The sequence below is a fragment of the Stigmatopora argus genome, chromosome 4, assembly GCF_051989625.1.
Source record: "Stigmatopora argus isolate UIUO_Sarg chromosome 4, RoL_Sarg_1.0, whole genome shotgun sequence".
Lineage (NCBI taxonomy): Eukaryota > Metazoa > Chordata > Actinopteri > Syngnathiformes > Syngnathidae > Stigmatopora > Stigmatopora argus.
Genome location: NC_135390.1, coordinates 6,160,902 through 6,187,418, shown reverse-complemented (window position 1 = coordinate 6,187,418; position 26,517 = coordinate 6,160,902). Strand labels below are relative to the sequence as shown.

Sequence of the window (26,517 nt, the reverse complement as noted above, 5' to 3'; positions counted from 1 at the left end):
GATATCCAACTATATCATCATATCATCGTAGTTTGCCAAGCCCCATACTCACAATATGCTGCAAGCACAACTATATCATAGCAAAACCCATTTCTGCCCTCAAGTTTGCTTCAGCACCCCCAAGGCCAATTATTGTAATATTCAGCCGCATCAAAACAGAGCGCTCCCCCCGCAATCAAAGCATTTATTCGGCAAGTTTAGAGTCTGACCAAAACGCAGTTTTGGCAACCCCGCTAAACATTTAATTTGCTGTTTTGTATTTCTGTTAACCAAAATATTCCCGCTAGCAGACGGGGACGACACCAGGATAAGCCACAATAAGCCATTTCATTCTTTGAAATAACCATTTTAATTGCCATTTTACAACTTTCAGGTTTAATTGTATCAAGTGCCAATATCTCCGCTAAATTTAGTTCCACTTCCCTCTGCTCAAATCCATTTCTCGTTTTGAGCAGGCCCCCCGACTAGTCATGCCGATTTGCCTTCACTTTTAGAGGCCCTGTTATTTGGGCAATCGCGGGATATATGACCTATTTTCCCACAGATCCAACAGATTTTCTCTCTGTTACCTCGATTTCTGTTGAACTTCCCTGCGTATTTTTTTTCATTATCCCTGTTAAAAGGTTTACGTTCACACCCCTTATTTTGGTCAAAAATCCCGTCCTCGTTAGAGGGTGCCCCCCCCTTTCTTTTCCCTTTCTTTTTTAAAACCTCTTCAGCCTGGACCGCCTGATTTACGTATTGTTCAAGCGTGCCCGTAGGCCTGTCTATCATCCAAATTTGCTGCGTTTCCACCCCATTCAGGTGATAAAATCTAATGTCCTCTTTTCTGTGGAATAACACAGCCTCTGTGTTTCCAGTCCCACCGTTATCAACCGATTTAACGCATCCATCACTCCGTTCCCTTGCCATCATAAACCAATAATAGGTATCATTTTATATCCCTCCTGCTCCATTTTGCTAAGGTTTCCCCCATGCTTAGCACGTATTTTATCCTGCAGTATCAATATCTTATGCATATTAAGCTGGCCAGCAAATCCATATTTATTTATCCATAAGTTTAGGTGTTTAACCCTTGTAGCGCTTTGATTTTCAACAAATTTCCAATCTTTACACGGCAGACGCATCTTTGGATCGTCAATAGCCGCTTTACTGTCTCCACTACCCATTTTTGGAGCGGATTTGTGTGCCCCCGTAGTACCTTTTTTTTTGTACACGGCAGACGTTTATAGACCACACCGTGTCTACCTGCTAGTGACTAGTATCCACAGGGTTTTTTAAAATCGCTATCCCCAGGATGCGAGCCTTACTTCTCAAAATAAGGCCTTCGCGTGTGATGCCCTTCACGCACTCGGAACCCGTCAACAATATGCAGCCATCACACGCGGACTCGGCAGAAATGTCGAAAGATGCTTACCAAGAGGATAGTCGTCAACCGATTAGAAAACAGGCGCTGCTGAGAAATAGTCCAGCCTGGAAAAGGGATTCTCGCCGTGCACGGTCACTCCAGATATTAAACCGCAGCGTCTGGATTCCCTATCGGTTTGTTGACCCCGGCTACTCGAAGGACCAAATGTTGGAATAATGATTCAAACCTTTTAAATCATTATTAGTAATATTTAATTAAAAAAGGAAAAACATCTTTCAACAAACTCTGCGGCGAACTTGCAAGGAGATACAATGTGGCGTCGTCTTAGCCCCCAGTGCATTCTGAATTGCAGTAACTGAATCATTGTATTTAATCGCGACACTCGAAAAACATGGTTATGTAATCAGTACAATAACACCCTCGCTGGTTAGAAAAACAACAGTGTGAGGAATGCTTTCAAGGTAAACAAAGCAAAGCCGTATTTTCAAACAATAATGCGATTATCGCCATCTTCTGCTGGAGTCCCGTCAAAACAGTCCCGTTGTGTTCTGCCGAAAAGCGTGTGTGAAAACAATGTGTCCTCGAGCTGTGGGGCCTTGAGGAGACGATGTGGAGGAAAAGTGTCCATGGTTCCATGAATTGGTTTATAGCCTTATTACTTATTGAAAAATGCTTACAACACATATAGAATATTCATAATAATTCTAACACCATCCAAGCAATGTCGTTTTCATGAATGTTGTTTAAATAAAATAAGTGAAGTGATACAGTGATGAACAGGCTTTTGGTTATTTGCTACAAACTAACGTATGCCAGTTTGACCTGTAAATATATTTCCTTTGTAGTCCATCCATTTAAATATAGGTTGAACATGATTTGTAAATAATCGCTTGTGTTTTTATGTTTAAAACAATGTCCCAAATTAATTTGAGTTGGGGTTGTATATTCTCTGATCAGCCCCCTCGTGGTATAGAGGTTCACTCACCTGACTTCGGTGCGGATGGTCATTTGTCTCTCTGTGCCCTACGACTGTCTGGCGACCAATCTATGGTGTTGTCTGCCTTTCGCCTGATGACAGCTGGGTTACGCTCCAGCAACCCCCGCAACCCTTTCGAAGATGGGTGGTATGGAAGATGAATGAATTAATATATTCGACGATGAATGAATGTGACATTCTGGTACTGTACATTGTAGTTTGTAATACTGTAATGGAATTGTATACAGATATATACAAATTTTACAAAAATCAAGCAAGATAATGGTGCTTATGGCATGCAAGGCATGCAAGGTTTTCCTTAAAGAGAATGCTATTATTTGTTTTGTCGAAGATAATGTATCATGTTAAAATATTTCACATATGACATACATACATTGAAAATATGGATTTATACATACATGTGAATAAATTACATTTATGTACTGAATATTTATCAAAGCCTGTCTGTTTTTTTTAATCCTCAATAGCCTTGAGTAAAAGCTGGGCTTAATGAAAAGGATGCTTTGTCTGGGCGCTGCAGTTGTTGTCATTCTGTTTTTCCTCTGAAATTGTGGCAACAAAAAATCTCTTGACTGTCAGTGTGTATCCAATGGTGCTACATTCAAGCCATCTTCCCTGCTGATGTAGCCTGACAGGTGCAAAGCAGCACTGCTCCACAACATGTCGAGAGCTGGTAAAGAGGAGGTGGGTGTGGAATCAGGAAAAGGGCAATGTCTACAAACATTGCCTTGTGCATCCTCTTCTTACTACAAACTGTGACACACAAGTCACACTGCTGGAACATAAAAACAGATTGTCAAACTGCCAACAATGGGAAAGCTATTTTTTCTGAAATGTGTTTGGCTATTTTTAAAATATGAGGGTGGCTGGCATGGCCTTTGGCTGATGGACATGGTGCTGATGCATTAGACATGAGTTAATCTCAGTTAACAAAAATGCTCCCCACCTCCTTTGAGAAGGTTATAAGAAATAAACTGGTTGGTGCTCCAGGGCTCATCACTGCCATCCAGCTGTGCAGGTTAAACGTTGCTGCTCTCACCCCATGCCATCCTGTCTGCAAGCCTCACCCAGTTTAACGCCACATCTCATTTAAATACCTAAATTGATAAGATACAAATCACTTCATGTAAAGCCTTGCGTGTTGGTTTTACCACAGCATGTATACATCATGTCAACAATACGATTTAAATGATGTATGAAATGTAGCTAATATTAATTAGCATGGTAAAATGTCAACGTATTAAGCATTGGAAATCAAGCAATGGGCACACATGCACACTCCACGTGTCATCAACTGCAATTAACACCACTATTGACAATAGTAAAAATTCAAATTTTGCTCATGTGGAGATTTAAGGGTCCAGGTAGTAAGCCCACCAAAAATAATTGGACGCATTGATTAAAAAAAAAGGAAGAAAACGATAGGGTATACTTTGAAATACACTTACTAATGGAGGCCACTCCATTGTAGTGGTTCATCCGACTTTCTGTTTAATGATCAAATGCAAATTATAGATGTATAGGGAATAGTTCCTGTTTTCCCCTTTTTAAATCAATAATTGCAACTTTTTAAATACAAAAAAATATTTTTCTTTCTTTTTGTGTTGTTTTTAGTTCAGAAAGCATTTTTTAAAACCTGTTTTAGATCTATAACAAACCTAATATTTAGGGATTTCGATCTAGTTATTTTAATCATTTTTTTTAAATATCCAAATATATCCAAAATGTTTCATCTATCCCTTTTATTTTTTACTGTGCATAAACAGAATTTTCAAAAAGCAATATTTACTTTTTCATTTTTAAATAAAAAACAATAGGTTAAAACATCTCTCATCTCATTTTCTGAACCACTTTATCCTCATTAGGGTCATGGGGGTGCTGGAGCCAATCCCAGCTGTCTCCGGGCCAGAGGCGGCGGATACCCTGAAACGGTGGCCAACCGATCGCAGGTCACGAGGAGACGGACAACCATGCACACTCACACTCATACCTAGGGGCAATTTAGAGTGTCCAATCAGCATACCTTGCATGATTTTGGAATGTGGGAGGAAACCGGAGTACCCGAGGGAAAACCACGCAGGCCCAGGGAGAACATGCTAACTCCACACAGGTGGACAAACCTGGATTTGAACCCAGGACCCCAGAGCTGTGAGGCCGACGCGCTAACCACTCGCCCCACCGGGCCGCCCAGGTTAAAACATATAATAGATTTAATATTTGAACCTCTTTTGGGATCATTTTTTATACATTTTAAAAATCCACTACAAGAGAATATTTGCTTTTAAGAGGCTCAAAGAGAAGATTTCTACAAACTTTAATGTCCAAAAATAATCTCTCCATGATCAGAAAAGCTGTCAATTCTTTAATGGATTAATTGTGGCAGCCTAATTGGAAGACACAGGGGCCCCGGTGGCGCGAGTGTGTAGCGTGTCGGCCTCACAGCTCTGGGGTCCTGGGTTCAAATCCAGGTTTGTCCACCTGTGTGGAGTTTGCATGTTCTCCTGAGCCTAGGTATGGGTATGAGTGTGAATGGTTGTCCGTCTCCTTGGCTTGTGCCTGCGTTCAGCAGGCCACCGATTCAGGGTGTCACCCTCCTCTGGCCCGTAGTCAGCTGGGATAGGCTCCAGCACCCCCCGCGACCGTAATGAGGATAAAGCGGTTCAGAAAATGCGATGAGATTAGATAATTGGAAGACATAACGGCCCCCTGGATCTGGATGAAAGAGAAACTACAACGTTGCCCCCGACAAAAAAATGAGTTTGACACCCCTGATCAAGGGTATTTAGGGATATAAATTAAACCTTCTTCACTAATATATGTCTGTATTGACCTTATTGATAGGGTTGTTGAAGGCTGTCATAATTTAAGCATGAGATCTTAAAGTAGAAAAAGACATGCCTAAATCCAAAGGCTTGTGTCAAACAGTACTGTGGATAGTTGACAGGAAACGGAGTGTCATTCGCATTTGCTCACACTAGCTTTCTCTCCCGCGGCAGCCATTTTGCACCACCAACGCCAGAGCTCAATTGTTGGGAAAAGGTAAGACTACATTTTCACTAAATACTATCATTTGTGCCGGTGTCATCGCAGCCTTTAAGACATCATGTAAATGAGAAGTACAAATTGGCCCTCCAGGTTGATGTAAGTGCAGCGACTTACTTTGCCGTCATTCTTAGCGTAGCTTAGCTCGAACTCTTGTTAGCATGTCCGAGTCTCTTAGCTCAAATTGTATGGCCATTTTAAAATATTCACTCTACTCAATTTGTTACTTTGCTGTGCTGTGCGTTTGGTGCATCGGATCGTTGCATAATAAACATATTCACTTTGCGCAGGCTACCCTTACATCGCAAGCCAGCTAACTTTAGCAAGATGCTAACGTTCTTTCCATACGACTCCGTTGAACATTTTAGCCATTTTCGCTCAATCCAGCAATATTTTTGGATAGGGAGAACGGTGAAATCGAGTCCGTCTGTTTGCAGGTTCGAACTCCGAAAGGAATGTGGGATCAGGGAGGCCAGCCCTGGCCGCAGTGGCCTCTGAGCCAGCAGCAGTGGATGCAGTCCTTCCAGCACCAGCAAGATCCAGGTAAGCAAAAGCACTGGTATCCAACTAAAATTTAAAATCGGTAATGATTGAGAATATTTCTCGGCGGAAAGGTCCGGAAGGTCGTAGTGTATTTAGCTGCGTGTGATTCATACCTTACGGAAATCAAATTAATTCCATACCATTTTAAAAACTGCCGATGCTCCTCATTTCTTGTCAGGCCACTCGGAACCATTCGCATTTTACACCTCCTGGCCATTTTACAGTAGTCATTTTCTGAAGTTTCATATTTTCTCCGTCTTAAACTCAGTTTTCAGCGAGATATTTTTCTCTCCGCTGTTTTCTTTATCTTTCTGTCAGCTCTGCATGCAGCCAGTGAGTACTGTTGTAAATGCAGACCCGGTTAGCAGAGTCAAGTCACATTGGATGGCTTGCCTCACATGCAATGGTCTATGCGATTAGTAAAGCTAATATGCTTGCACTTTAGGTATGAAAATCATAACCCTTTTTTTCTTGGCTTTAGATGCAAGTCCACATGGGCCTGGTTCTGGGTCTGGACCCGGACTGCCAGGTAATGACTGCCGTGCCACCAGGTTTTTGCCTTTAATACTTATTTTTTTGTCTTTGCATAGGTCAAGTGGATTGGGCTGCCCTTGCACAAGCTTGGATTGCTCATAAGGAAACGACTGGATCAGAGCCTAACATTCAACCAAATGGGCCGGACATCCAAGGTCATGAACCGCCTACACAGGGCAACCATGGGTCCTTCCAGAGTGATTCTTCTTTTGGCAGAATGTGGCAGCCAGGTACCAATTTGTAAACATTAGAGCAATTAAAATATTGGCTTTGTGTAGTATAATTTTTACGATGCCCAGTATATTTTTCTTTATAGGGTATGTTAGCCAAGTGAGGGTTACTTGTTTGACTGATCAACTGTTTTTGTTCCATAATTACCATTTTTAGAAAACCTGTTGAGTGCAAAGAAAATGTCTTAAATTTGGCACACCACACAGAAGTGTTTTTTTACAAAGCTGTCAATTCTTTAATGGATTAATTTTGGCAGCCTAATTGGAAGACACGGGCGGCCCGGTGGAGCGAGTGTTTAGCGTGTTGGCCTCACAGCTCTGGGGTCCTGGGTTCAAATCAAGGTCGGTCCACCTGTGTGGAGTTTGCCCCTACACACTATCCTGACACAATAAGTACTAAATAATGTACGGAGTGTAAGGACCAGGGTATTTAAATTAACAGAGATATAATTTGGCTGGAGCTCCCGGTGCGTCTTTGAAAGCGATAACATTGCTCTGAATTTGTTAAGCGCTTATGCTTAACTCATTGAGTACCATTGATAGACGTCAAATTCGTTTTAACTGGAATGGGTGGCATTTAACAATCATGTTTCAGTGCCATTGTTGCGGATCGACATTCTGTACATTTTGACTGGCAGGCTGTCAGTGATAGTTTCTCCTAGTCAAAATGGATTGGATGTCTTTGGCCATTGATGGTATTTGAGAAGGGAAATCATGAAATATCTTTTAAGGGTATCCCAAATTCTCCAACCTGCTTATTAATATGACAAAATCCTAATACAGTTTGTTAATGTATTTACTCATTTGAGATATTACCAGAAACTCCCCAAGGAAGCAATTTGGAGCCCTGTTTGAACCCTTAATCGAACAGATGTGACAGTTGACCGCAGTCAGCTCAGGCAGAAAGAATCTGCTGGTGTAAAATTCAAAAGGAAAAAGGGCCCGAACTTGAAACTGAATAGAATATATACAAAATATACTGTGCATCAAGCTAGTGTGCTAATTTCAATAATATGCTTATGACTGAGATTCACTTTTATTTTATTCCGCAGCCATTCTTGTAAGTCAAAATACTTTTATATCAAATTCTACTTCCCCACTGAAATGAGAGGAAATGTCATTGTCCTATATGTATGTATTACCAGAGTTGCCAACTTCTCCGGAATTTACTCTGGACAAGTAACGTAAACTCCGGGACTCCTGACAACCCCCCTAAACTCCGGAAATCCAAAAAATTGCCACTTAAATTTCTTTTCAAGCAACCATTTTGGAAAAGTACCAAATTTCCAATTTAAATATCTGGAAATTCACTCCTTCGCTACGGCTGCTGCCATCTTGATTCAACTGCTCCGTAAACCGGATGAATTCGGTAACGCGAGTGCAGTGTGAATTATCCGAAGTACAAGTTCTGACGAATGATTCGTCTTGTCCGACTTCAGTGTGGCAATCGATTTGGAATCGATTGCATAGGTAGCCTCTATCACTTTAACATTTTCGTTTTTTCATAAGTAAGTATTATTAAGACTGACTAAACCACCAGTCTTTTGTTTTGAAACAAATTCTATCATTTCCGGGGTTGTTCTAAAGGGAATAGGATCACTCAGCACTGGTAAGTCTTACCAATATGCCTTCTCGGGATAAGCGCAAAATTGATGGCAATTTGGATGAAACTTCTAATAAAAAAACCCAGACAATAGCAGAAGTTTATTGGTATGTATTCGACGAAATATCCCATGTTGAAGCCGTCTCCAAATGGACTGACATTTGCACATTGCACAACATGCAAGTGCAGGTTAGGGACCAGCTGAAAAACTTGTGTTAATGTTGTGGAAATTTGAATTTGCAATGATGAACAAATTATACTTTGTTCACTTTTTATACTTTTTCAATAATTTGCATTAACACAATATTTCAATTAATGTAAAAACATGATAATAGTTTTATTTAAATTGTATATAAAATGTTTTTTTTTTACATTTTATATCGATTTAGCGCGAATTGCATTCACTCATGGGGAAAACATAAAACTCCAAAAATGGGACAAGGGTACTCCTGAAATGGGGGCGGCGGAGTTTGGCAGCTCTGATCTATGTGGTTCTGTCCCACACAATATGGGGATTTTTAGCCAAGTTTAGTGTATTCTGACGACAGGGTTAATTTGCCCTATCACTCAAGTAGCGATAACAGGTTATTGATTAAAATCTGTGGCGTCAAATCCAATATGCATGCACTTAGTTATTTATGGTACGCCAAGCAATACCAGCCTTTCATTCAGTATTTTGTCATAAACAGAATGGGGAATGCATGGCCAACCGCCACCGCCTCCTCCACCACCTCCTGAACAAACGTGGATTCCTCCTGGCTCAGCCCAGATGGATGTCGTGAACCCCAGCGAAGAAGGCAACAGCACAGACAGTCCAGAGTTCAGCTCTGAAGCGCGGCGTGGGGTTTTCCCCCAGAACAGCCATGGGTATGGGGCACAGCCCGACAGCTACGCCATGGCCCCCATGGCCATAAACCAGTTTGATTATCAGGTATGCAGATGATGCAGTAAAGAATGTTGAAGCATTTGGGTTTTCCATAGAATCTTTGCCAGGTCCAATCACCTAGGTGTGTCACTCATTGCCTCCTTGAGGCACTTGAAGGAATCTATTGGCATGTTGAGGATCCAGCATGGTTTGGTTTTCGTTTTATAGCTTTTGGGCCAAAAAAACATAAGCCATTTTGGCTCCCGCCATTCAAGAGGAGGACACTTTTAGCAATTCAGAGATATGACTGCTTAAAATAACTTTAAATTTGTACTGTCTTTTACACAGCATGGAGCTGCTTCATCTTTTGGTCCGCCGCCCTCTGGCTTCCATCCCTCATACTGGCAGGGTCCCCCTCAGAACAGACGAGATGCCCGACCACCTGGCTTCAGAGACCGGCCTAGATCGCCTATGCAGCTTCCTATGAAACAGGAAGTCCCAGCACCACTTGGTAAGCCCATTCTCACCTAAATTCTTACACTGGCTTTGACGGTAATATAAACATCCAATATTGTGGCCCATTTCCTCCTGCTGCTGTGAATTAAATTGGTCTGCCACTAGTAGACGTCCAATCCATTTGAGCTGCCACACTCTGCCAACACTCCCAGTTCAAATGGCTTGGACGTCTGTTACCTTCAATCATAGCCAATGAGTTAAAGGTAAATGTTCTCATTTTTATTTCCTGATTATCATTCTTTGAACGAAATGTTTATTATTACAGTGTTTCCCAACCTTTGTGAGCTGCTGTACACTTTTACATTGAAAAAAATCTCAAGGCACAGCACTAGCTGAAAATCTTCAAAATTTAAACTGTCACCTACATTAAAAATATAAAGTTGTTCAAATCAAAGTTTTACAACCAGGAATCAATCTAGTAAGTCACACTTGAGTTTTTGTCACAGGCCCAGCCAAACTATGAATAAAAGTCTGATTTATAGTCCTTAAAATACAGTAGTAATATGTTGCATGCTTATTTGGACCTTTTACCATTTCCAGATGCAGTGAAAAGGCGTACACTACCCGCCTGGATCCGAGAGGGACTTGAAAAGCGGGACAGAGAAAATCAGAAAAGATTGGAGCAAGAGCGGATGGAAAAAGAGCGTGCAGAAATGTCAAAGGATGATGACAGACACCATGAGGTTGATGATGGGGTTGATGGGCCTCGTGTGCCCCGCAAGAGTAAATTTGTAAGTATTTAACATTTATTCATTCATCTTCCATTCTGCTTATCCTCATAAGGATCGCGGGGATGCTGGAGCTTATCCCAGCCAAGCGTGAATTGGAATCAAACACAGATTGGCCGCACCGGAGTCAGGCGGAAGAACCACTGCACCATTGTGTGGCCAGCGTTGAACATAATTATTATTTTAAATAAGTTAAAATTTTCTTGTAAAAACTTTTTGTCGTGTGTTTGCTAAGTATGTTGGCGGTCATAAATAAAGTTTGTGGTACTTGTCATTATCAGGACAGCGATGACGAAGCTAACGAAGAGAATGAAGAAAAGCCTCCGGTAAAAAAAGAGTTTTTCATGCGGAGCCCATCGCCTCCAGCAGAAGATAGCGAGCCTGAAATGACTGAGGAGGAAAAGGAATTCCAACTGGTCTGTCGTGCATTTCAAATAATGTAACATCTTAGGTTGTGGGTGACTGACTGCTAATCTGTTTTTTGTCGTTGTTGTTTTAGATGGTCATCACAAAAACCATTCTCACAGAGATCCTTCTGGAGGTCACCAATGAAGAGATCCAGCACATTTCAAAAGAAGTCCACCGCAAAGCAACACGAGGTCTGCTCTGCTCTTGTCTAGTCCAGCTAACGCATTATTTTTATGTAAACGTCAAAAGAAAATCTAAGAAGTGCTCTATCTTCATATCTGGTGTAGCAGCACTGGCTGCAAAAAAGGGAGTATTTGATATAATTGGCATCTACAACCATTCTCTGCTAATGCATCAGTGAGAGCTGAGCAATTAAACCCAGTGGTGTTATACATGGTGCTTAAGGTCCTCTTTCCCAGCAGTTCCAAAAGGTTAGGACTGGAACCATGTGATGCACTAGTAAAGTCTGGTTCTTTCCCTCCTCTCACACAGTTTTGATTTGGAATGTCTGGAAGTTTTTTAACACTCTCTCTTTTCTCCCAATTTTTTTATTATTTTTTTATTTGTTTCCTGTTACCAACGGCAGCTCATGTGAATAGTGCTTTATCTGTGACCCGACCCTCCCTCCTCTCCCCCATCCCTTCTCTAGCGACTCTTGCCTTTGAGAGAATGGCAATATGTGTTTTAACATGTTGTTCCTGTTGTTGATGTGAATCAAAGCTCCTGCAAAACAGCTGGCACAGTCAAGTGCACTGGCTTCTCTGACTGGTCTCAGTGAGTATCCATTTTTTTACAGTGGGTGGGAGGCTTGGAATATATCTTTTAAGTTATTACTATAGTTTGGTAAAGTGGTAGGGAAAAAATATCACCCAAATATTCAATTTAACCTCTAAGATGTTAGTGAACTTCTAGGGTTTTTGTTTTCTCCCTTTTTATGATAGAAGCATGCAATACACTACCTATTTTTTTTGTATATGCTCCTAATTGTATAATAAACCTGCCATAATTTCTCGTGTATAGGACACATATTTTTCCCTAATGCATAAATTTAGCTTCTCACTGACAATAGTAGTTATATAGTGACTTCATATTTCTGTTACCCCGTGCAGCTGACATAGCACGGCATGGGAGTAAGCATTTTAGAGGTAGTTAGATGGCAAAAAAAAAGACTCCACCGCCAATTTGTGTTTTAGAGAACAGCACAAAATGGCAAATTTCGGTTGCTGGTTTAAAGAGTGAGTGATCACTGGTGCCAAATCACTCGGGTGCATATTCTCACATGTACTCAGCAATGGCACACAGCAATGCTCATTTGCTGCAACATTTGTGTTGGAACTATTAGCAAGGTAAGAGACCTCAGAACAAAAATAATAATAAATGAAGACAAGACATTTCAGTTTAATTTATGAAAATACTGTAGAAATACTTAAAAATTTTGCATTATTATCAGCAGAACCATAGAAGCACTATAAAAAAATTAGCTTTTGAAGGGAGATTGTGTGGCTGCATACTATACACGAGACACTATGGTTAGTTAAGGAAATTGTTTGTAAATGAGATTTTGTGGTTCAGTTAGGGATACTAAGAACCATTTCCCAATCTAAATCTTGGGGGTTCTGTGGTGGCAGGTGGGCTGGGGGATTATGGTTCGGAGGAGAGTGCAGACGAGGATGACCGCAGCGCCCGTGGGTCAGAATCCTCCGACACTGATGAGGAGGAGTTGCGCCACCGTATCCGGGAGAAGCTGGATGCCTTCTACCGTAAGGAGCGAGAAATGCAACAGCTCCAAGAAAAACATGCGCAAGATGCTCTGCTTGCTCGTGGTGAGAATTCCTCCAAATGTTTAATTTCACATTTGCTAAAACGTCACTGCCTCGCGCACTCACAATGGGCTTTTCCTCCTTTTGTTTCCACAGAGGACTTCGTCAAAGAACGATTAATTAGAGAAAGGGTTGAATATGATGAAGGCCAGTCAGAAAATTATCACAAAGAGGAAATAAAAGCGAGGGAGCCAGAACTCTTGGTAGAGAGGCGTAGGTCCCGTAGTGAGATTGAGAGTAGTGAGGTAAGGCATTTGGGCAGGGGAAAGGAAAGGTCAGGCAGAAGTGTTAGCGGTTCACCAAACAATGGTCACAGCAGCAGCTCTCCTTCTTCTTCCAGTCGTAGCAGCAGTCAATCGTCCTCTTCATCTTCAACATCCTCTTCTCATAGTTCCTCGCGATCCTCCTCACCTCGGAGGAAGCGGAGACGTAGTCGATCTTCGTCCCACAAGGCCCGCCGGCGAAGTCGCAGCGGCAGCTCTCGTAGACGTAGCGAAAAGGTTCGGGACAGGAGGAGAAGCAGCGCGGAGCAAAGAGCGGGACACCACAAGAAAGACAACAGCGATTCCAGAGAAAGAAGGAGTCGCAGGAGTAGATCCAAATCGAGAGAGCGGGGCAGGGTCCGGGACAGGGAGAGCCGCAGTCGCAGCAGAGACAAGGGCAGAGAGGAGGACAAAGATAGGAAAAGGAGCAGGGAGCACAGGGACAGTAGTCACAGCAGCAAACAAAAGCAGAAATTCTCCGGCAAAGATGAAGAGAGGAAGCGAGATCGAAGCCGTAGCCATGAGAAAGACAAGAAAAAAAAGGATAGAGATAAGGAGCGAGAGTTTGAAAGAAAGAAGGATAAACTGAGGACTAAAGAAAAGACCACTTCTTCCGTTAATGAGGAAAATGGTAAATTAAAGAAACGGAAAGAAATGGACTCTCATGCCGATTCGCAGGCTGACAGGTACTCCAGGCAGGATAGCAAATCCAGCAATAAGGGCTCAGCCAAAGCCAGCAAGAGATTGTCAAACTCTGATTCAAGCATATCCCCTACGCCGGATCATTATAAGGAAAAGAAATCTAAGAAATCCAAACGTAGTCGCTCACGATCAGTGGAAAAATCGCACAAGTCTGGTAAGAAGGCAAGCCGCAAACACAAGTCTAAGTCACGATCAAGGTAGTATTCATTTTCTTCTCTTATACTCATTCCTGTTATGTGTTCTCATTGTATGTCTAACTGTCATTTCTCACAGGTTACCTTTAACCATCATGTTTTAAATCTTAGGAAATAATCCATTGTTGGACAAATGATTTGAGAAGCTTGCTATTAACATACACAACTGCAGTTGTGTATGTTCAGTTATGAAGTGAGCCCATGTTGAAATAGTGCTTCTAAAGAAAAGTCTAGGGGCCTTTGGGGGCAATTTTGAAGACAAAAGTGAATGTACGCATATGGTCTCGCAGCATGCTTGTACAGAATAGTTTTTTTATGCCACTATATGTATTGCAAATAAAGTTTTTTTTTCTGTTTATATATGATGGGTGAAGCATTAGGATTGTGTATTGTTTTTTCTATTTAAATTCAAGTCCAAGTGAATGTATCTGCACTATTAATGTTTCCATGCATTTCTTTCAGGTCAACATCCCCTAATCGTCATGGCAGACACTAAGGATTTGCCACCCCCGACACTAAATTCCATGAGTTCAAGTGGCTTGTCTCATTATAGAGGCAATTGTGTAGGTGGTCATCCCTTTACCCTTCTTCTCTCATTGTAAATATGTTATTTTTTAAAGTTTGTCTGAGCAGGAAGACAATGGTTTAGATTTTTTTTCTTGTGTCATTGACAAAGCCCACTGATGCCAAGTGCTGAAGATGTATTGTTTTAAATCTTAACAGGATTCACAGATTTTCCCACACAACATTGTAAGATGTCCAATAAAATTATTCGTCCTCGTCTGATCTCATTGGTATCATCTCATTATTTGTAGTAAGTGGCTGTAGGATATTTATTAGAAAGTAATTGAAGCTTGAAACTTTAGCGTTTCTTGTTCGAACAATGATTCAGATGTTTAAAGGGGGGGCTTACTTCTAGTAGGCTAAAATATATGCTTCTCTTGGGCGACAGGGGTATCAATTTATATGTATACTTGGCGTCTATCAAAAATGCAAGCACCAGGAACCTTTCTGCAAAACAGTTTCTGGCCGCACAGCGATGGCCTGAGTACCGCATTGCATGGCAGTCCTTATGGCTATCATTTATATATAACTACATGTCTTATGCGCTCTGTGAGTCAATGGGTACAAGCGTCGTCACATGGGGGACATTTTACCGATTTACATGTCTTAATCATAAAATATTATTCATCTATCCAACCTGAATCACAACCACGCTAACGTGCGTTGTTATAAATCAGTTTATGAATGCACTTGTAAGTAAATTAAAAATAATCTGCGACTAATCTTGTTTTAGTGGAGAAAATCCCTCACCATACATTCACTACCGTAGAGCCCGCTAGACTCCGACCCAAGATGGATGCCAGTCTCTTACGTGCCCGAATCCGCCTTTAGACATCTAGTATCATTTAATATCAAATGTCAAGTAGTTTGTCATAAACATGTTCGTCAATAAGTTTGGCCGTGCTACGTTAGGCTTGTACAGCCGCATAATAGTACCCGCGTGCGGTGTGGACCCGAGTAACGTGGGTCGGAACCAAATCAGCTGGGCCGTGGCTTGTAAAAAGCGATCACTGTGGCTCCAAATGAATACAGAGGAGCGGACACAACGGCACGCCACGAACCATCAAGTCAGGTACGTTACCTGGGTGTTGAGGGAATGCATTTGAACAACAAGGAATGTAAGTGTACATTAGTCTCTTAGTTTTAGTAGTGAATGATTTTTGTTTCTTGCCCAATTAAGTGGACGTTTATGGTCGTCAAGGGCGAGCGAGCAAAACAATTCGCATGACATCCACCAATGAAGGTTTTCTTATTTTATCTTGTGTCTGGACCTTGAGACTTTCAATAGAGAATAAGTGCTCTATTTACTAGAAATGTTGTAGTAATTCATTACATCATGTATTTGCTCTCATGTATCATGTTATATGTGTGCAATCATAGGATCTTATGTCTTGATTCTTGAAAAACTCGACTAAGTTTTGTCTGGTGTTGAATTTAGTCTTTGAAGGTGATCTAGTGTGGATATAAAGTGTAGTACCACCATCTGTCTGTTAACCAACCTGCTAAGTGTATTTACTTAGTCTTAGATGGAGCTTGCAATATTTGCGATGTTGTATTTTTTAATGGTCTAATTGTACAGTAAATTCTAATGCCCAAGTCTTGCATCCATCATCTGGACTGCTTATTCTCAAAATGTTGGTGGGGTCCTGCTTGAGACAACTACTCGCAGGAAGCGACATGTACACCCTATACTGGTTGCCACTCAATCACAGGGCACATAGAATATATATTGATTCAACTACCATGAGTGTTTTGGGGCTCTGGGAGGAAACATGAGTACCAAGAGTAAAAGGAATGCAGGCAAAGGGTAAAACATGCAAACTCCACTCAGGAAGGCCGGACCCTGGAATCGAACCCTTGGTTTCGGAACTGTGAGGCAGACATACACTGTGCTGGAGGCCATAAACATTCAAAATAACAGTATTTTCAATACGCTGAATTGTCCTGACATTCGTTTTTGCATTTTGCATGCTTTCTCTGTTATTCCGAGAGTTCCGCAGTCATGTCGCACATTTCTAAAACTTGACTGTTTGTTCACCTGAATTTTCTGTATCTGCCCTTTGACTGACTGGTGACCAGGGTGTACCCCATTGATGTGTATGACTCGACAGGGATTCCCAATTTAGCTCATCCGTGACTCCCAATGAGAATAAGAGGATGGACATATTCACTAAAGAAATGGTTTTCATGACTATTCCTATGTGTAATGTCTGTGCATTTTTCCCTTTCTTAAGTACACGATCAGTCCATCACACGACAGTGGACCCTGCTGAGCTGAAACGTTTTCAATCGCTGGCCATCAAATGGTGGAATGGAAATGGAGAGTTCAAGGCCCTTCATGCCATGAATGACCTCAGAGTACCTTTCATAAGGTGTGTGTTTGTACTACTGTTTGGACACATTGAGGAGGTAACTGCGTTATCTTCATTAAGAAACTTCTCTCTCATTTTCCGAACCGCTTTATCTTCATAGGGTTGCAGGGGGTGCTGGAGCCTATCCCAGCTGTCTCCGGGCCTGAATCGGTGGCCAGCCAATTGCAGGGCACAAGGAGACAGACAATCATGCACTCTCGCACCCATACCTAGGGGCAATTTAGAGTGTCCAATCAGCCTACCATGCATGTTTTTGGAATGTGGGAGGAAACTGGAGTACCCGGAAGAAACCCACGCAGGAACATGCAAACTCCACACAGAGGGACATGACCTGGATTTGAACCCAGGATCCCAGAGCTGTGAGGTTGACGTACTAACCACTCGCGCCACCGGGCCGCCCATTAAGAAAGTTAATTCTATTAATTGCATGTTAATGTCAAAGCCGCCAAAGAAAACATTAAGACCTTTCTCAGACTTCTGAGTCTGTGTTCTGTACAGTTTTAGTTAAGAACATTGTGTTTCTGTTCAGAGACCTTTCTATTGGAGTGCTGTTCCAAACAGTACTAGCCACAAAGGCAACTTTATTATTATTAAAACAAGAAAAATCATATTTCCACATTGCAGTACACCCATATAACAATGTGTACCAGCTCCTTTGCAATTTATTATTGGATTGCGTATTTGAGTGTGATTAACCACAAGCATCTAAATGCTATTGATTTCAATTGAAACGTTTAATCATTCCACAACCCTAATAAATAGTCTTTAAATGCTTCAATGCTAGATATTGCTCTAGTTTATTGCAAGCACAACCTGGGGACATGTATTCTTGTGGTTTCTTAGATCCTAGGATTCTGATTGAAGTTGGCAGGATTCCAGCACACATGGATACATTTTCAGCCAGTAGCATTTGAGTCATCCCAGTGCTGCATGTGTGCTTGCTTTGATTGATAAGATCTGCTCTGTAGGCTGAGCATGGTAATCGCTACTTGAACCATCCAGCGCGGATTCCGTTGTCGTTCTCGTCCACCCCCACCGAGGTCCCTTTGGTGCCATTGATGTGTCGTTAGGGTGACAGAATGACAGATCCAGTTCCCCTGTCTTGTTTATAGCTTATTTGCCTGATGCATCTCTACCCTGGGGACATGTCTGAACAGGATTCACCATCATTTGCACTATTGCTGCTGGATTGTCACCTTCTGACATTCCAACTGTGATATTCTTATTGCTGCTTTGGTGCTTTCCTCTATAATAATATAATGCACAATTGGGACTCCCCATTGTTTAGGGATAGTCAACAATTTTAATCAGAATGCACATTACATAATTAGCATCTCTGATAGCTAGCTCACATCTGTCAACTACTTGGTATTTGCGTTCTGGGCACAAAAGGGTTCCAAGCTGTCGCTGTAAAGACCGCAACGCAATCGTGACGCCCTGCTTAAACGAAGGTGTTGACATGGTGAGGCAAGTCAAGATGGAGACGGTGTGATGAGTTTGGCTATAATCTGCATCTTAAATTTGGCTGGAAAATAGCTATACATTGCTATTGCCCTTTGCTTTTGAAAACAGGAATATTTGATGTAATTGCAGCTCACAACCACCATTTAAAAATGTTAAATAAAAAAAATTGAATTAATTGGCCCGGCGGATGAGTGGTTAGCGTGTCGGCCTGACAGTGGGGGACCTGGGTTCAAATCCAGGTTGGTCCACCTGTGTGGAGTTTGCATGTTCTTTCCGGGCCTAAGTGGGTTTTCTCCCGGTACTCCAGTTTCCTCCTACATTCCAAAGACATGAATGGTAGGCTGATTGGACACTCTAAATTGCCCCTAGGTATGAGTGTGTGTGAATGGTTGTTTGTCTTCTTGTGCCCTGCGATTGACTGGCCACCGATTCAGGGTGTCCCCCGCCTCTGGCCCGAAGTCAGCTGGGATAGGCTCCAGCACCCCCCGCGACCCTAGTGAGGATAAATCGTTTCAGAAAATTAGGAAAAATGAGATGAAAAAATAGAATTAGCTGAGACTGAGAACTCAGTTGCCTTGATCCTCTCCGTAGGCTAAAACTAACGATATTTCTATTTAAATGTGTCGGTACTGCACAATGCAAAACAGCTTCTCGCTGTTTTGCTACGATACACTAAACTTAATAACTTAAGTTAATGGCTAAATCCTCCCATACAAAATTCCTAATGTGGGTTGATTCAGCATGTTCCCATTGGATTTTTCTATTTAATTTTTGCTTGTTTTCTGGGGACAGAGATAATTTGCTGAATGCACACAAAGCACAACATCCCGGGAAACCACTTGCAGGACTGAGACTACTGGATGTTGGCTGTGGAGGTGGCTTACTCACGGAGGTAATCTTTGCATGTGCAGAACTGATGTAGAAAGAATAAGCAGACAAAACTCCCCCTTTAACACAATCTTCTACAATTCTTTAAATGACTGTCTTTCATGTCAGGTTGTCTTTTCTTAAGACTGTTACTTTCAGCCCCCCGTGCCAGCACTCACATGTACCAATAAACATTGAAACGTTTGTCCAATTCAGCGTTTCTGTTGACTTGACTGGTCTCAGTTTGGTGGAGTGGACAGTCGGTCGTTTACAATTGTTTATGTGTTTGCCGCTGCTCAGTAGGGACCGAGCGCCTGTCTCAGCCTTCACCGCAGCCACAGCTTTACGAGCTGCACGGCGTGATCTGGGACGACAAAATCAGGTCCTGTATTTACGCAGCTCAAAAAGACTGTCATTAAGATGCCGACACGGGAGTAAGCCAAAAAGTCTGTCTGTGGGAATTGCAACAGGGAAACTGTCTCTAGAGGTTTTTGTCAAGGGAATCTTTCCCATCAGTGGGGATCATCTGTGGGAGAAAGACACTGGCCTTGGGCAAGCCATTCACACTACGATGCATTATTAGTTCTACTCCGCAAGGGGACACTAATACGCTGTTCCAATCACTTTTATTACATGCTCCCAATTTGTATTCAATCAAGGCACACATTAAACATAACAAAATCTCAGCGCACACAAGGGAACAGAAATGAAGTACAGTGGCACTGCTACTCGAGCACTTATTGCAACCTTTTTGAGGATAAGCTATTGGACAAGAGTTGTTTCATGAGTTTTCCCTCAGTGTGCCTAACATAATTTGAAGTTGTGGGTTTATTATTGGGGTGTTTGTTTATTATATAAATAATTTGTTTACATATTGTAAAGAATTGGGTTCTAATGTTGATTTAAATGTTCTTGCCACTCTGTATTAGTGACGAGAGAGAGCTGGAGAGAGAGAGACTGAGAGAGGGAGAGAGAGATAGATAGCGAGAGCGAGGGAGAGAGTTAGGGAGAGAGAGAGACAGAGAGAAAGGAAGAGGAAGAGAGAGAGAGAGCGCAAGAGAGAAAGAAGTAGCAACTGCAAAAAAGATGGACTTGTTTTTGCTTGGTTCGGTGTTGGGTCGTCATTTTAATGACTTAATAAATAGTTTAAAAAAAAAAAAAGCTCTGTTCTTGCATTTATACATGCATTTCATACAAAATTGGTATACTTTTATCATTTCAAAAGGGTTCATAATGGCTACTATTAAAGATTGTGGAACAAATTATGCTAATTCATGTCAAATGCTGCTCTACTTGCGAAAAGTCCAATTTACGAAACATTCTAGAACCAATTAATTTCTTAAGTAGATACAGACACTCCTCAACTTACGAACGCAATTGGTTCCGAGCGATTGTTCATAAGTTGAATTTGTTTGTAAGTTGATTTAGTGCTATATTTTGTATTATAATTTATGTTTAAGGCCTATATAAGTATATTGAAGGTTTATATAAGTGCATTTGTATGTTTAAGGCTTGTATAAGTAACACGCATTGGTTTGTACTGAAAAAAAAAAAAATTAATAAAATGGAGAGAATATGTACAGTACTGTAGAGAGAGAGATAGATTTATGTATTAGAAACTGGCCAAAAGAAGCGACCTAATGACGATTGCACAGTTTTCTTCTTTTTTTCATCATAAATGATGCAGTAGCACTGTATGGCATCATTCAATTGATTTGCAAACTTTGTGCAACGTTCAATATTTGGGTCCTGCTGCTCGATCTTTCTGTTTATAAATGGTACTGAATGTGCAACGCTCACCACTTTCTGACGCGCATCAAGCTTCGTTATTATTGCCACTCGTTTCAAATGAAATGGCTTGCCTCTTCCTTGCAACTCCCTCAATAGAAGCCTTTAGCTTTTTACCAACCATATTCAATATTGGATGCATGAGATATTTAATGATACAAATGAAAAAGGTTCTTTGCACACTGGAGATACATTCACGCACTTCCGCATTGCAACGAAGAAGGTAGATGCTGGGTGAGCTGAGCTCTCACAGCGCCAGGCGTCGGTATTAGCGGCGGAAAGAAGTACTACTCCGAAAAAGACGCGAAATACAAAATTGGACTTGCGAACATTTTTGGACTTAAACGCAATTTGCAGACATGTTCGTATGTACCGTTGTTCGTAAGTTGAATGTTCGTAAGTAGGGGAGCGTCTGTATACTGCTGTACATGATACTGAAATAATAATCATCTCAAAATTGACGCACTGTTCGTTAGTAACTAGGAAAATCCCAATTTTGTCTCACTTCCGATCTGATTTTTTAAATATTTTTTTCCCAATGCCCATATTTTTAGACCAGTAAATATAATACAATAAAAGTAAATGACAAAACTTATTTCCTTACAATCCAAATTCCCCAAAATTTGGGGAGCAAATTGTGAATAAAAAAGGACAGCAACGATGTGCATGTGTCGAATTTTAACATTCTCTTCAGAATTATTTATATTTATGTTGTCTTGGGAAAAAAACTGTTGATTTTTAAATTCTATGGTGCCAACAAATCTCCAAAAAGTTGGGTTATTATCATCTTCTCGCCTTATAATAATCTGCAAATGCGTAGGGACTGAGGAGACAAGTTTATCCAGTTTAGTAATAAAACTAAAAAGATTTCAAGCAATATTTTATCTTATATTTAGTTAATTAATATAAAATAATACTTATTTGTCTGTTTGCTGTTGTTATTTGTGCACTATGTGGTGACAGCTTTTAATCTCATTATACTTGTATCATGACAATAACACCAATTCAATTCAATTCAATTAAAAAAAATAAACAGGATGCAAGCAAATTTCAAAATCTGATGTTTATATAACAGCAAACCATTCTTGTTTATGTGTCTGATTTAAAAATATATATATAGATTACAGATTTAGATCCACATACTACTAAGCATTGCGATATTCTAATTCTGGCTTCCATAGCTGTTGAGAAAAAATGATGATGGTGGAAAAACCTTTATTAGGAGAATCTCATTTGATTGACATTTGTCTGGCACAAGTGTAGATACAATGTGTATGTGCTCATTGGTCCCCCACTCCGCTATATAGTGGCATTCAAATTAAGTTCCAGTGGTATACAACATTTTGGGCATATAGTTTCTTTCTGACGTCCATATGCAATGATAATAAAAGGTACATCTCAATCCTCTCTTGCATCCCACCTCTTTCATTCCTTCCCCAGCCTCTAGGTCGCATGGGAGCCACGGTGTTGGGTATAGATCCAGTAGAAGAAAGTATTGGCACTGCACAGCTGCATTCGTCGTATGACCCGGATCTTGCCGAGCAGGTCAGCTATCGGACATGCACCCTGGAGGACCTATCAGCAGATGTGGCAGAAGGACAAAAGGGCCAGGGAGACGTCCTGTTCGACGCCGTTATAGCGTCTGAGGTTGTGGAACATCTGGCCGACCTGGAAACATTCATCTTCTGCTGCAGCCATGTGCTGAAGGTGTGTGCTTGCTTCCAGCTGCTCCCTCAACTCTGTTACATTTCTGTATCCCAGTGTGCGTGCTCTTCTGAGGCGCATATGGTGACATTGGCTAGGTAGCCTCAATGGGAATATGTTAGCATAAAGTATTATTTTTAGGTTTATTTAGCACTCAAGCAAAACTCTGTCTGCCCGACCTTCATTCATGTTTATCATTCATTGTCACTGTGTTGGGCCGGCCTCACAGTTCTTAGATCGAGGGTTCAATCCCAGGTTCGTACCTTCCTGTGTAGTTTGCATGTTCTCCCTGTGTGGGTTTTCTCTGGGTGCTCTGGGTTCTTCCCGCATTCCAAAGACATGCATGGTAGGCTGATTGAACACTCTAAATTGCCCCTTCGTAGGTATGAGTGTGAGTGTGAATAGTTGTCTGTCTCCTTGTCCCCCGCCTCTGGCATGGAGTCAGCTGGGATAGGCTCCAGCACCCCCCACGACACTAATGAGGAGAAAAGGGTTGTATGAATGAATGAAAAAAAAATACTGTGTACTATTTCTGCACCAGAACTACTCACCAGTTGTTGCCTGCGTGCTTCTAGTACTCCTAGCAAAACTTTTTATGGGACATCATTAAATCTTAAGATGGATATTGGACTAATTAGATGTCATTCTAACTTTATATATCATTTATGGTTTATCAATAACAAATATTTTGAGTAGTTATTTGTGATCAACGATATCAAAGTTGTTTCAATATCCTTATCACCAATTTGGCGTCATATCAATCGGCCAAAACAGGCACTAATATTGGAAGAAATATTATTGCGCTGAATTGTCTTACAAGGGAAGACAAAAACCATGGTATTACATGTACCCGAATCGGCATCAAGGGTTTTCAGTATTGACCCTTTTATATATAATCGTGATTTCTCTGTGTAGCCAGGTGGCTCACTCTTCATCACCACGATTAATCAAACCAACCTGTCATACGCGCTGGCCATCGTAGCGGCTGAGCAGATTCTGAGGATCGTTCCCAGAGGCACACATGAATGGGAAAAGTTCATCAGCCCAGTAGAACTGGAGCGCCATCTAGAGTCTAGTAAGTTACCAAATAGAATCTTAGTGACTTAAATCTGTGGCCACAGAACATGTAAACAATGAATGATTTCTGATTATATATTTTGTACATATGTATTTAACTTCTAGTTAATTTTGATATTTTTCAAAGACAACCCAAGCAAAAATACAAAATTCCATTCCATCATTATTTATTCATGAAGTCTTTCAGTGGAGATGTCAATGATAGATGCCGAATCATGTGGCTCTTTTGATTCCTCTGTGAATTGAAATTGGTGATTCACTTGTTTTTGTCGAATCTATCTGAACTGGGAACATTCCAGTTCAAATGGAGTGGTCGTCGGTCGCCGTCAATAGCCCACTATGTTTTATTTTCTCTTCTACCAGATGGTTTCTCAGTGCAGTCGGTCCAAGGTATGATGTACAATCCAATATCAGGAGCCTGGAGTTGGATCAACAGCACCGCTGTCAATTATGCCCTGCATTGTGTCAAACTGGCCGAAGAGTCTGAGCCAGATCCCCAAACTGGCAACCCAGACAACTCCGCAGCCACTGAACATTATAGAGAGAATACTCAAAAAAGTTGAGCCAATCACTTATTTGCTCGTCAATAGAGCAAACAATTATTTAAAGGAGATTTTGCAGCCCCACATTGTAATTGATCGAATTGTCATGCTTCTAATTTGAAGTCTAAACGTGTGTTGGGAATTCTAACAGTAAAATATTCTGTGAGTTTGGAGCCACGGGGCTCAAGTATTTTTAGCGCGAAGAGAGGAAATGGGGGTAGTCACATGTTCCGAGGTTGGAAAGGGTTTCACGTGTGATTATTATGTAATAGGAATAAAGGCAATGGCAAAGAATAAGTCGCATTTGTCTCCAGGAAAGGCGAGTATGTTTTCAACAACGCTCAATTTATTCTCTGGGAAGGAAGAGGAAGGATTGACGAGTGCCCTGCTGTATTTGTTTCATGCCAAAAAATACCTACAATTTCCAGTTTTTTTAAATTGATTATTGTAGTTGTCAGAACAACTGTCTGCACCAATTAAAATTCCAATCAACAACGCCAAAAGAAAAGATCTTGTATGCTTGCTAATAATAATTTCTCTACACATTAGCAAACATTTTTCAACGTTAGAAAAATATACAACTTTTATGGTCGACATTTATTAGTCTAGGGGTGGCCCGGCGATTGAGTGGCCAGCGCGTCAGCCTCAGTGTGGGACCTGGGTTCAAATCCAGGTCGGTCCACCTGTGTGGAATTTGCATGTTCTCCCCAGGCCTGTGTGGGTTTTCCAGTTTCCTCCCACATTCCAAAGACATGCATGGTAGGTTTCACTCAAGTGCCATCGCTCCTTTGCTCAGTCAGCAGACCTTCATCCCACTGCAAAAGTCAAACAACATTAAAGCCACAGGACGGGGGAAAAAATGGAAATATTAGACATACCCCTCTAATGCCTTTGAAGCTCAGTGGCTTGGTTTGCTTTTTTTTTTTGTCCGCCGCATAGGCAGAGAGACTCAAAAATAATCCGAGCCCTCGAGTGCCCCTATCCAGTCTATTTTCCATGTCTTCCAACACACCAAAATCAAATGATCGTGATTGTGATCAAGCCCCTGGATAGCTTGCTGATGAGTTGATCATTTGATTCAGATGTGGTGGGAGATATGTTAACCATACTGGAGAGGGGCCCTCGAGGACTGGAGTTGGAGACCCCTGCGCTATAACGATAAGTACCAGTGAGGGGATGTTGGTGTCAAAGTCGGCCATTCACAGTGTCACCCTTTCTTTAGCGTTGATTTGGTAAACTTGGTTGGACCCTTCAGAGAAGCAAGATACAAAATGAGTATGTTTTGTACACATGACATGAAAATAAGAAATAAAATAAATAACCTGAAACACTTGGGTCTTACCTCATCCACAACTTCTGCCTTGACTTTGGTCTTCGTCGATTTTGACAGCTTTCACCTACCTCCTCCACCATCTCCGCAGCTTTAAACATCTACAAAACACCACAGCGTGATTATATAATTGCTCAATTAACCATTTGGATGCACAAATGATTCACATTCATTTTCCATGTTATTTTATCCTGGATGAGTTTTTCAGGCAATCATTTTAAAAAATATATATTCCAAAGTCATCATTGCTTCCGTTTTTCTCTTCATATACTGGGGACAAATGGTTAGTTAAGTTGTTTAAACTTGAATCAAAATTGACCCCTGTGCTATTGTTGAATGAATGTCTTACTTAGGTTTTGTCAAAACCACATTTAAAACTAAAAATGAAAAGGTCCAAGCCCAGGGTAAACGTATATATCAGTGGTTCTTAACCTGGGTTCGGTGGAGCCTCTAACACGAAGGTCAAGACACATCGATTCATCATGTCTATCCACGATAACATGCCCTGCATGACCATTACTGGCTGCAGATGGTCACGTGAAATTACTTGGCCAATCAGTGCTGTCAAGTATTTATATACTATTTTGAAATTGAAAACCAAAAAAATCATATTTTATTTCACACTATAGTAGGGTTCGGTAGCTCCAAGTTTAAGAACCACTGGTATATATTCTATAAGCGTACTGTTTATTTCCTACACCTCCACTGATGGCACTTATGTAGGTGTGAGTTATCTACACAGGTTCTTGCTATTAAAAATCAACACCAGATCAGTTTTCATTCAAAATTTAAATGTATCATAATGAAAAACAAGCTAATTGAGCAAAGCCTTGAACGCTGAAATTTAATTATTACACGGAGGGAGAAACTAATATTTAAAAAAACGACTCACTTTGCTGACAAACAGCTCGTTATGGCGTCGACAAGCTGCTCCTATTTGGTCGTTTTGGCCACATTCTCGATGTTGAGGAACTGAAATACACAATGGAATGATT

General features: G+C 41.1%; 2 protein-coding genes and 1 long non-coding RNA gene across 5 annotated transcripts; 2 read left to right on the top strand and 1 right to left on the bottom strand.

The window, feature by feature from the left end:
* Positions 1-2,515: 2,515 nt before the first annotated feature.
* On the bottom strand, positions 2,516-6,465 carry LOC144073441 (uncharacterized). Of its 2 annotated transcripts, none has more exons than XR_013300080.1 (4): positions 6,065-6,465; positions 5,295-5,975; positions 3,313-3,463; positions 2,516-3,141 (listed from the first exon to the last, which is right to left on the bottom strand). It is a non-coding gene; the product is annotated as an uncharacterized LOC144073441 (long non-coding RNA). The 2 variants fall into 2 exon arrangements; XR_013300081.1 differs by having other exon boundaries at positions 5,526-5,975.
* On the top strand, positions 5,265-14,600 carry pnisr (PNN-interacting serine/arginine-rich protein). Its single transcript, XM_077599253.1, has 13 exons — positions 5,265-5,405; positions 5,846-5,951; positions 6,433-6,480; positions 6,542-6,715; positions 9,008-9,249; positions 9,532-9,694; positions 10,240-10,430; positions 10,709-10,843; positions 10,927-11,026; positions 11,556-11,609; positions 12,464-12,658; positions 12,752-13,817; positions 14,277-14,600. The coding sequence occupies exons 2-13, from the start codon at positions 5,864-5,866 to the stop codon at positions 14,308-14,310; spliced, it is 2,490 nt and encodes an 829-aa protein (XP_077455379.1). The 5' UTR covers positions 5,265-5,405; positions 5,846-5,863; the 3' UTR covers positions 14,311-14,600.
* A 544-nt stretch (positions 14,601-15,144) lies between these two features.
* On the top strand, positions 15,145-25,538 carry coq3 (coenzyme Q3 methyltransferase). 2 transcript variants are annotated; one of them, XM_077598708.1, is made up of 6 exons: positions 15,148-15,450; positions 16,613-16,750; positions 19,007-19,106; positions 22,310-22,576; positions 23,489-23,648; positions 24,014-25,538. In XM_077598708.1, exons 1-6 carry the CDS (start codon positions 15,257-15,259, stop codon positions 24,211-24,213), a joined length of 1,059 nt encoding a protein of 352 aa, XP_077454834.1. In that variant the 5' UTR covers positions 15,148-15,256; the 3' UTR covers positions 24,214-25,538. The 2 variants fall into 2 exon arrangements, with proteins under 2 accessions (XP_077454837.1, XP_077454834.1); XM_077598711.1 differs by lacking the exon at positions 16,613-16,750 and having other exon boundaries at positions 15,145-15,450.
* The last annotated feature ends 979 nt before the right edge of the window (positions 25,539-26,517 follow it).

Coding starts and splice junctions, on each gene's coding strand:
- pnisr (XM_077599253.1), top strand. CDS start 5,864: ATGTGGGATCAGGGAGGCCAGCCCTGGCCGCAGTGGCCTCTGAGCCAG. Junction 6,481..6,541: donor GTCTGGACCCGGACTGCCAG/GTAATGACTGCC, acceptor GTCTTTGCATAG/GTCAAGTGGATTGGGCTGCC. Junction 13,818..14,276: donor AAGTCTAAGTCACGATCAAG/GTAGTATTCATT, acceptor CATTTCTTTCAG/GTCAACATCCCCTAATCGTC.
- coq3 (XM_077598708.1), top strand. CDS start 15,257: ATGTTCGTCAATAAGTTTGGCCGTGCTACGTTAGGCTTGTACAGCCGC. Junction 15,451..16,612: donor GCCACGAACCATCAAGTCAG/GTACGTTACCTG, acceptor CCCTTTCTTAAG/TACACGATCAGTCCATCACA. Junction 19,107..22,309: donor GAGGTGGCTTACTCACGGAG/GTAATCTTTGCA, acceptor TTCCTTCCCCAG/CCTCTAGGTCGCATGGGAGC.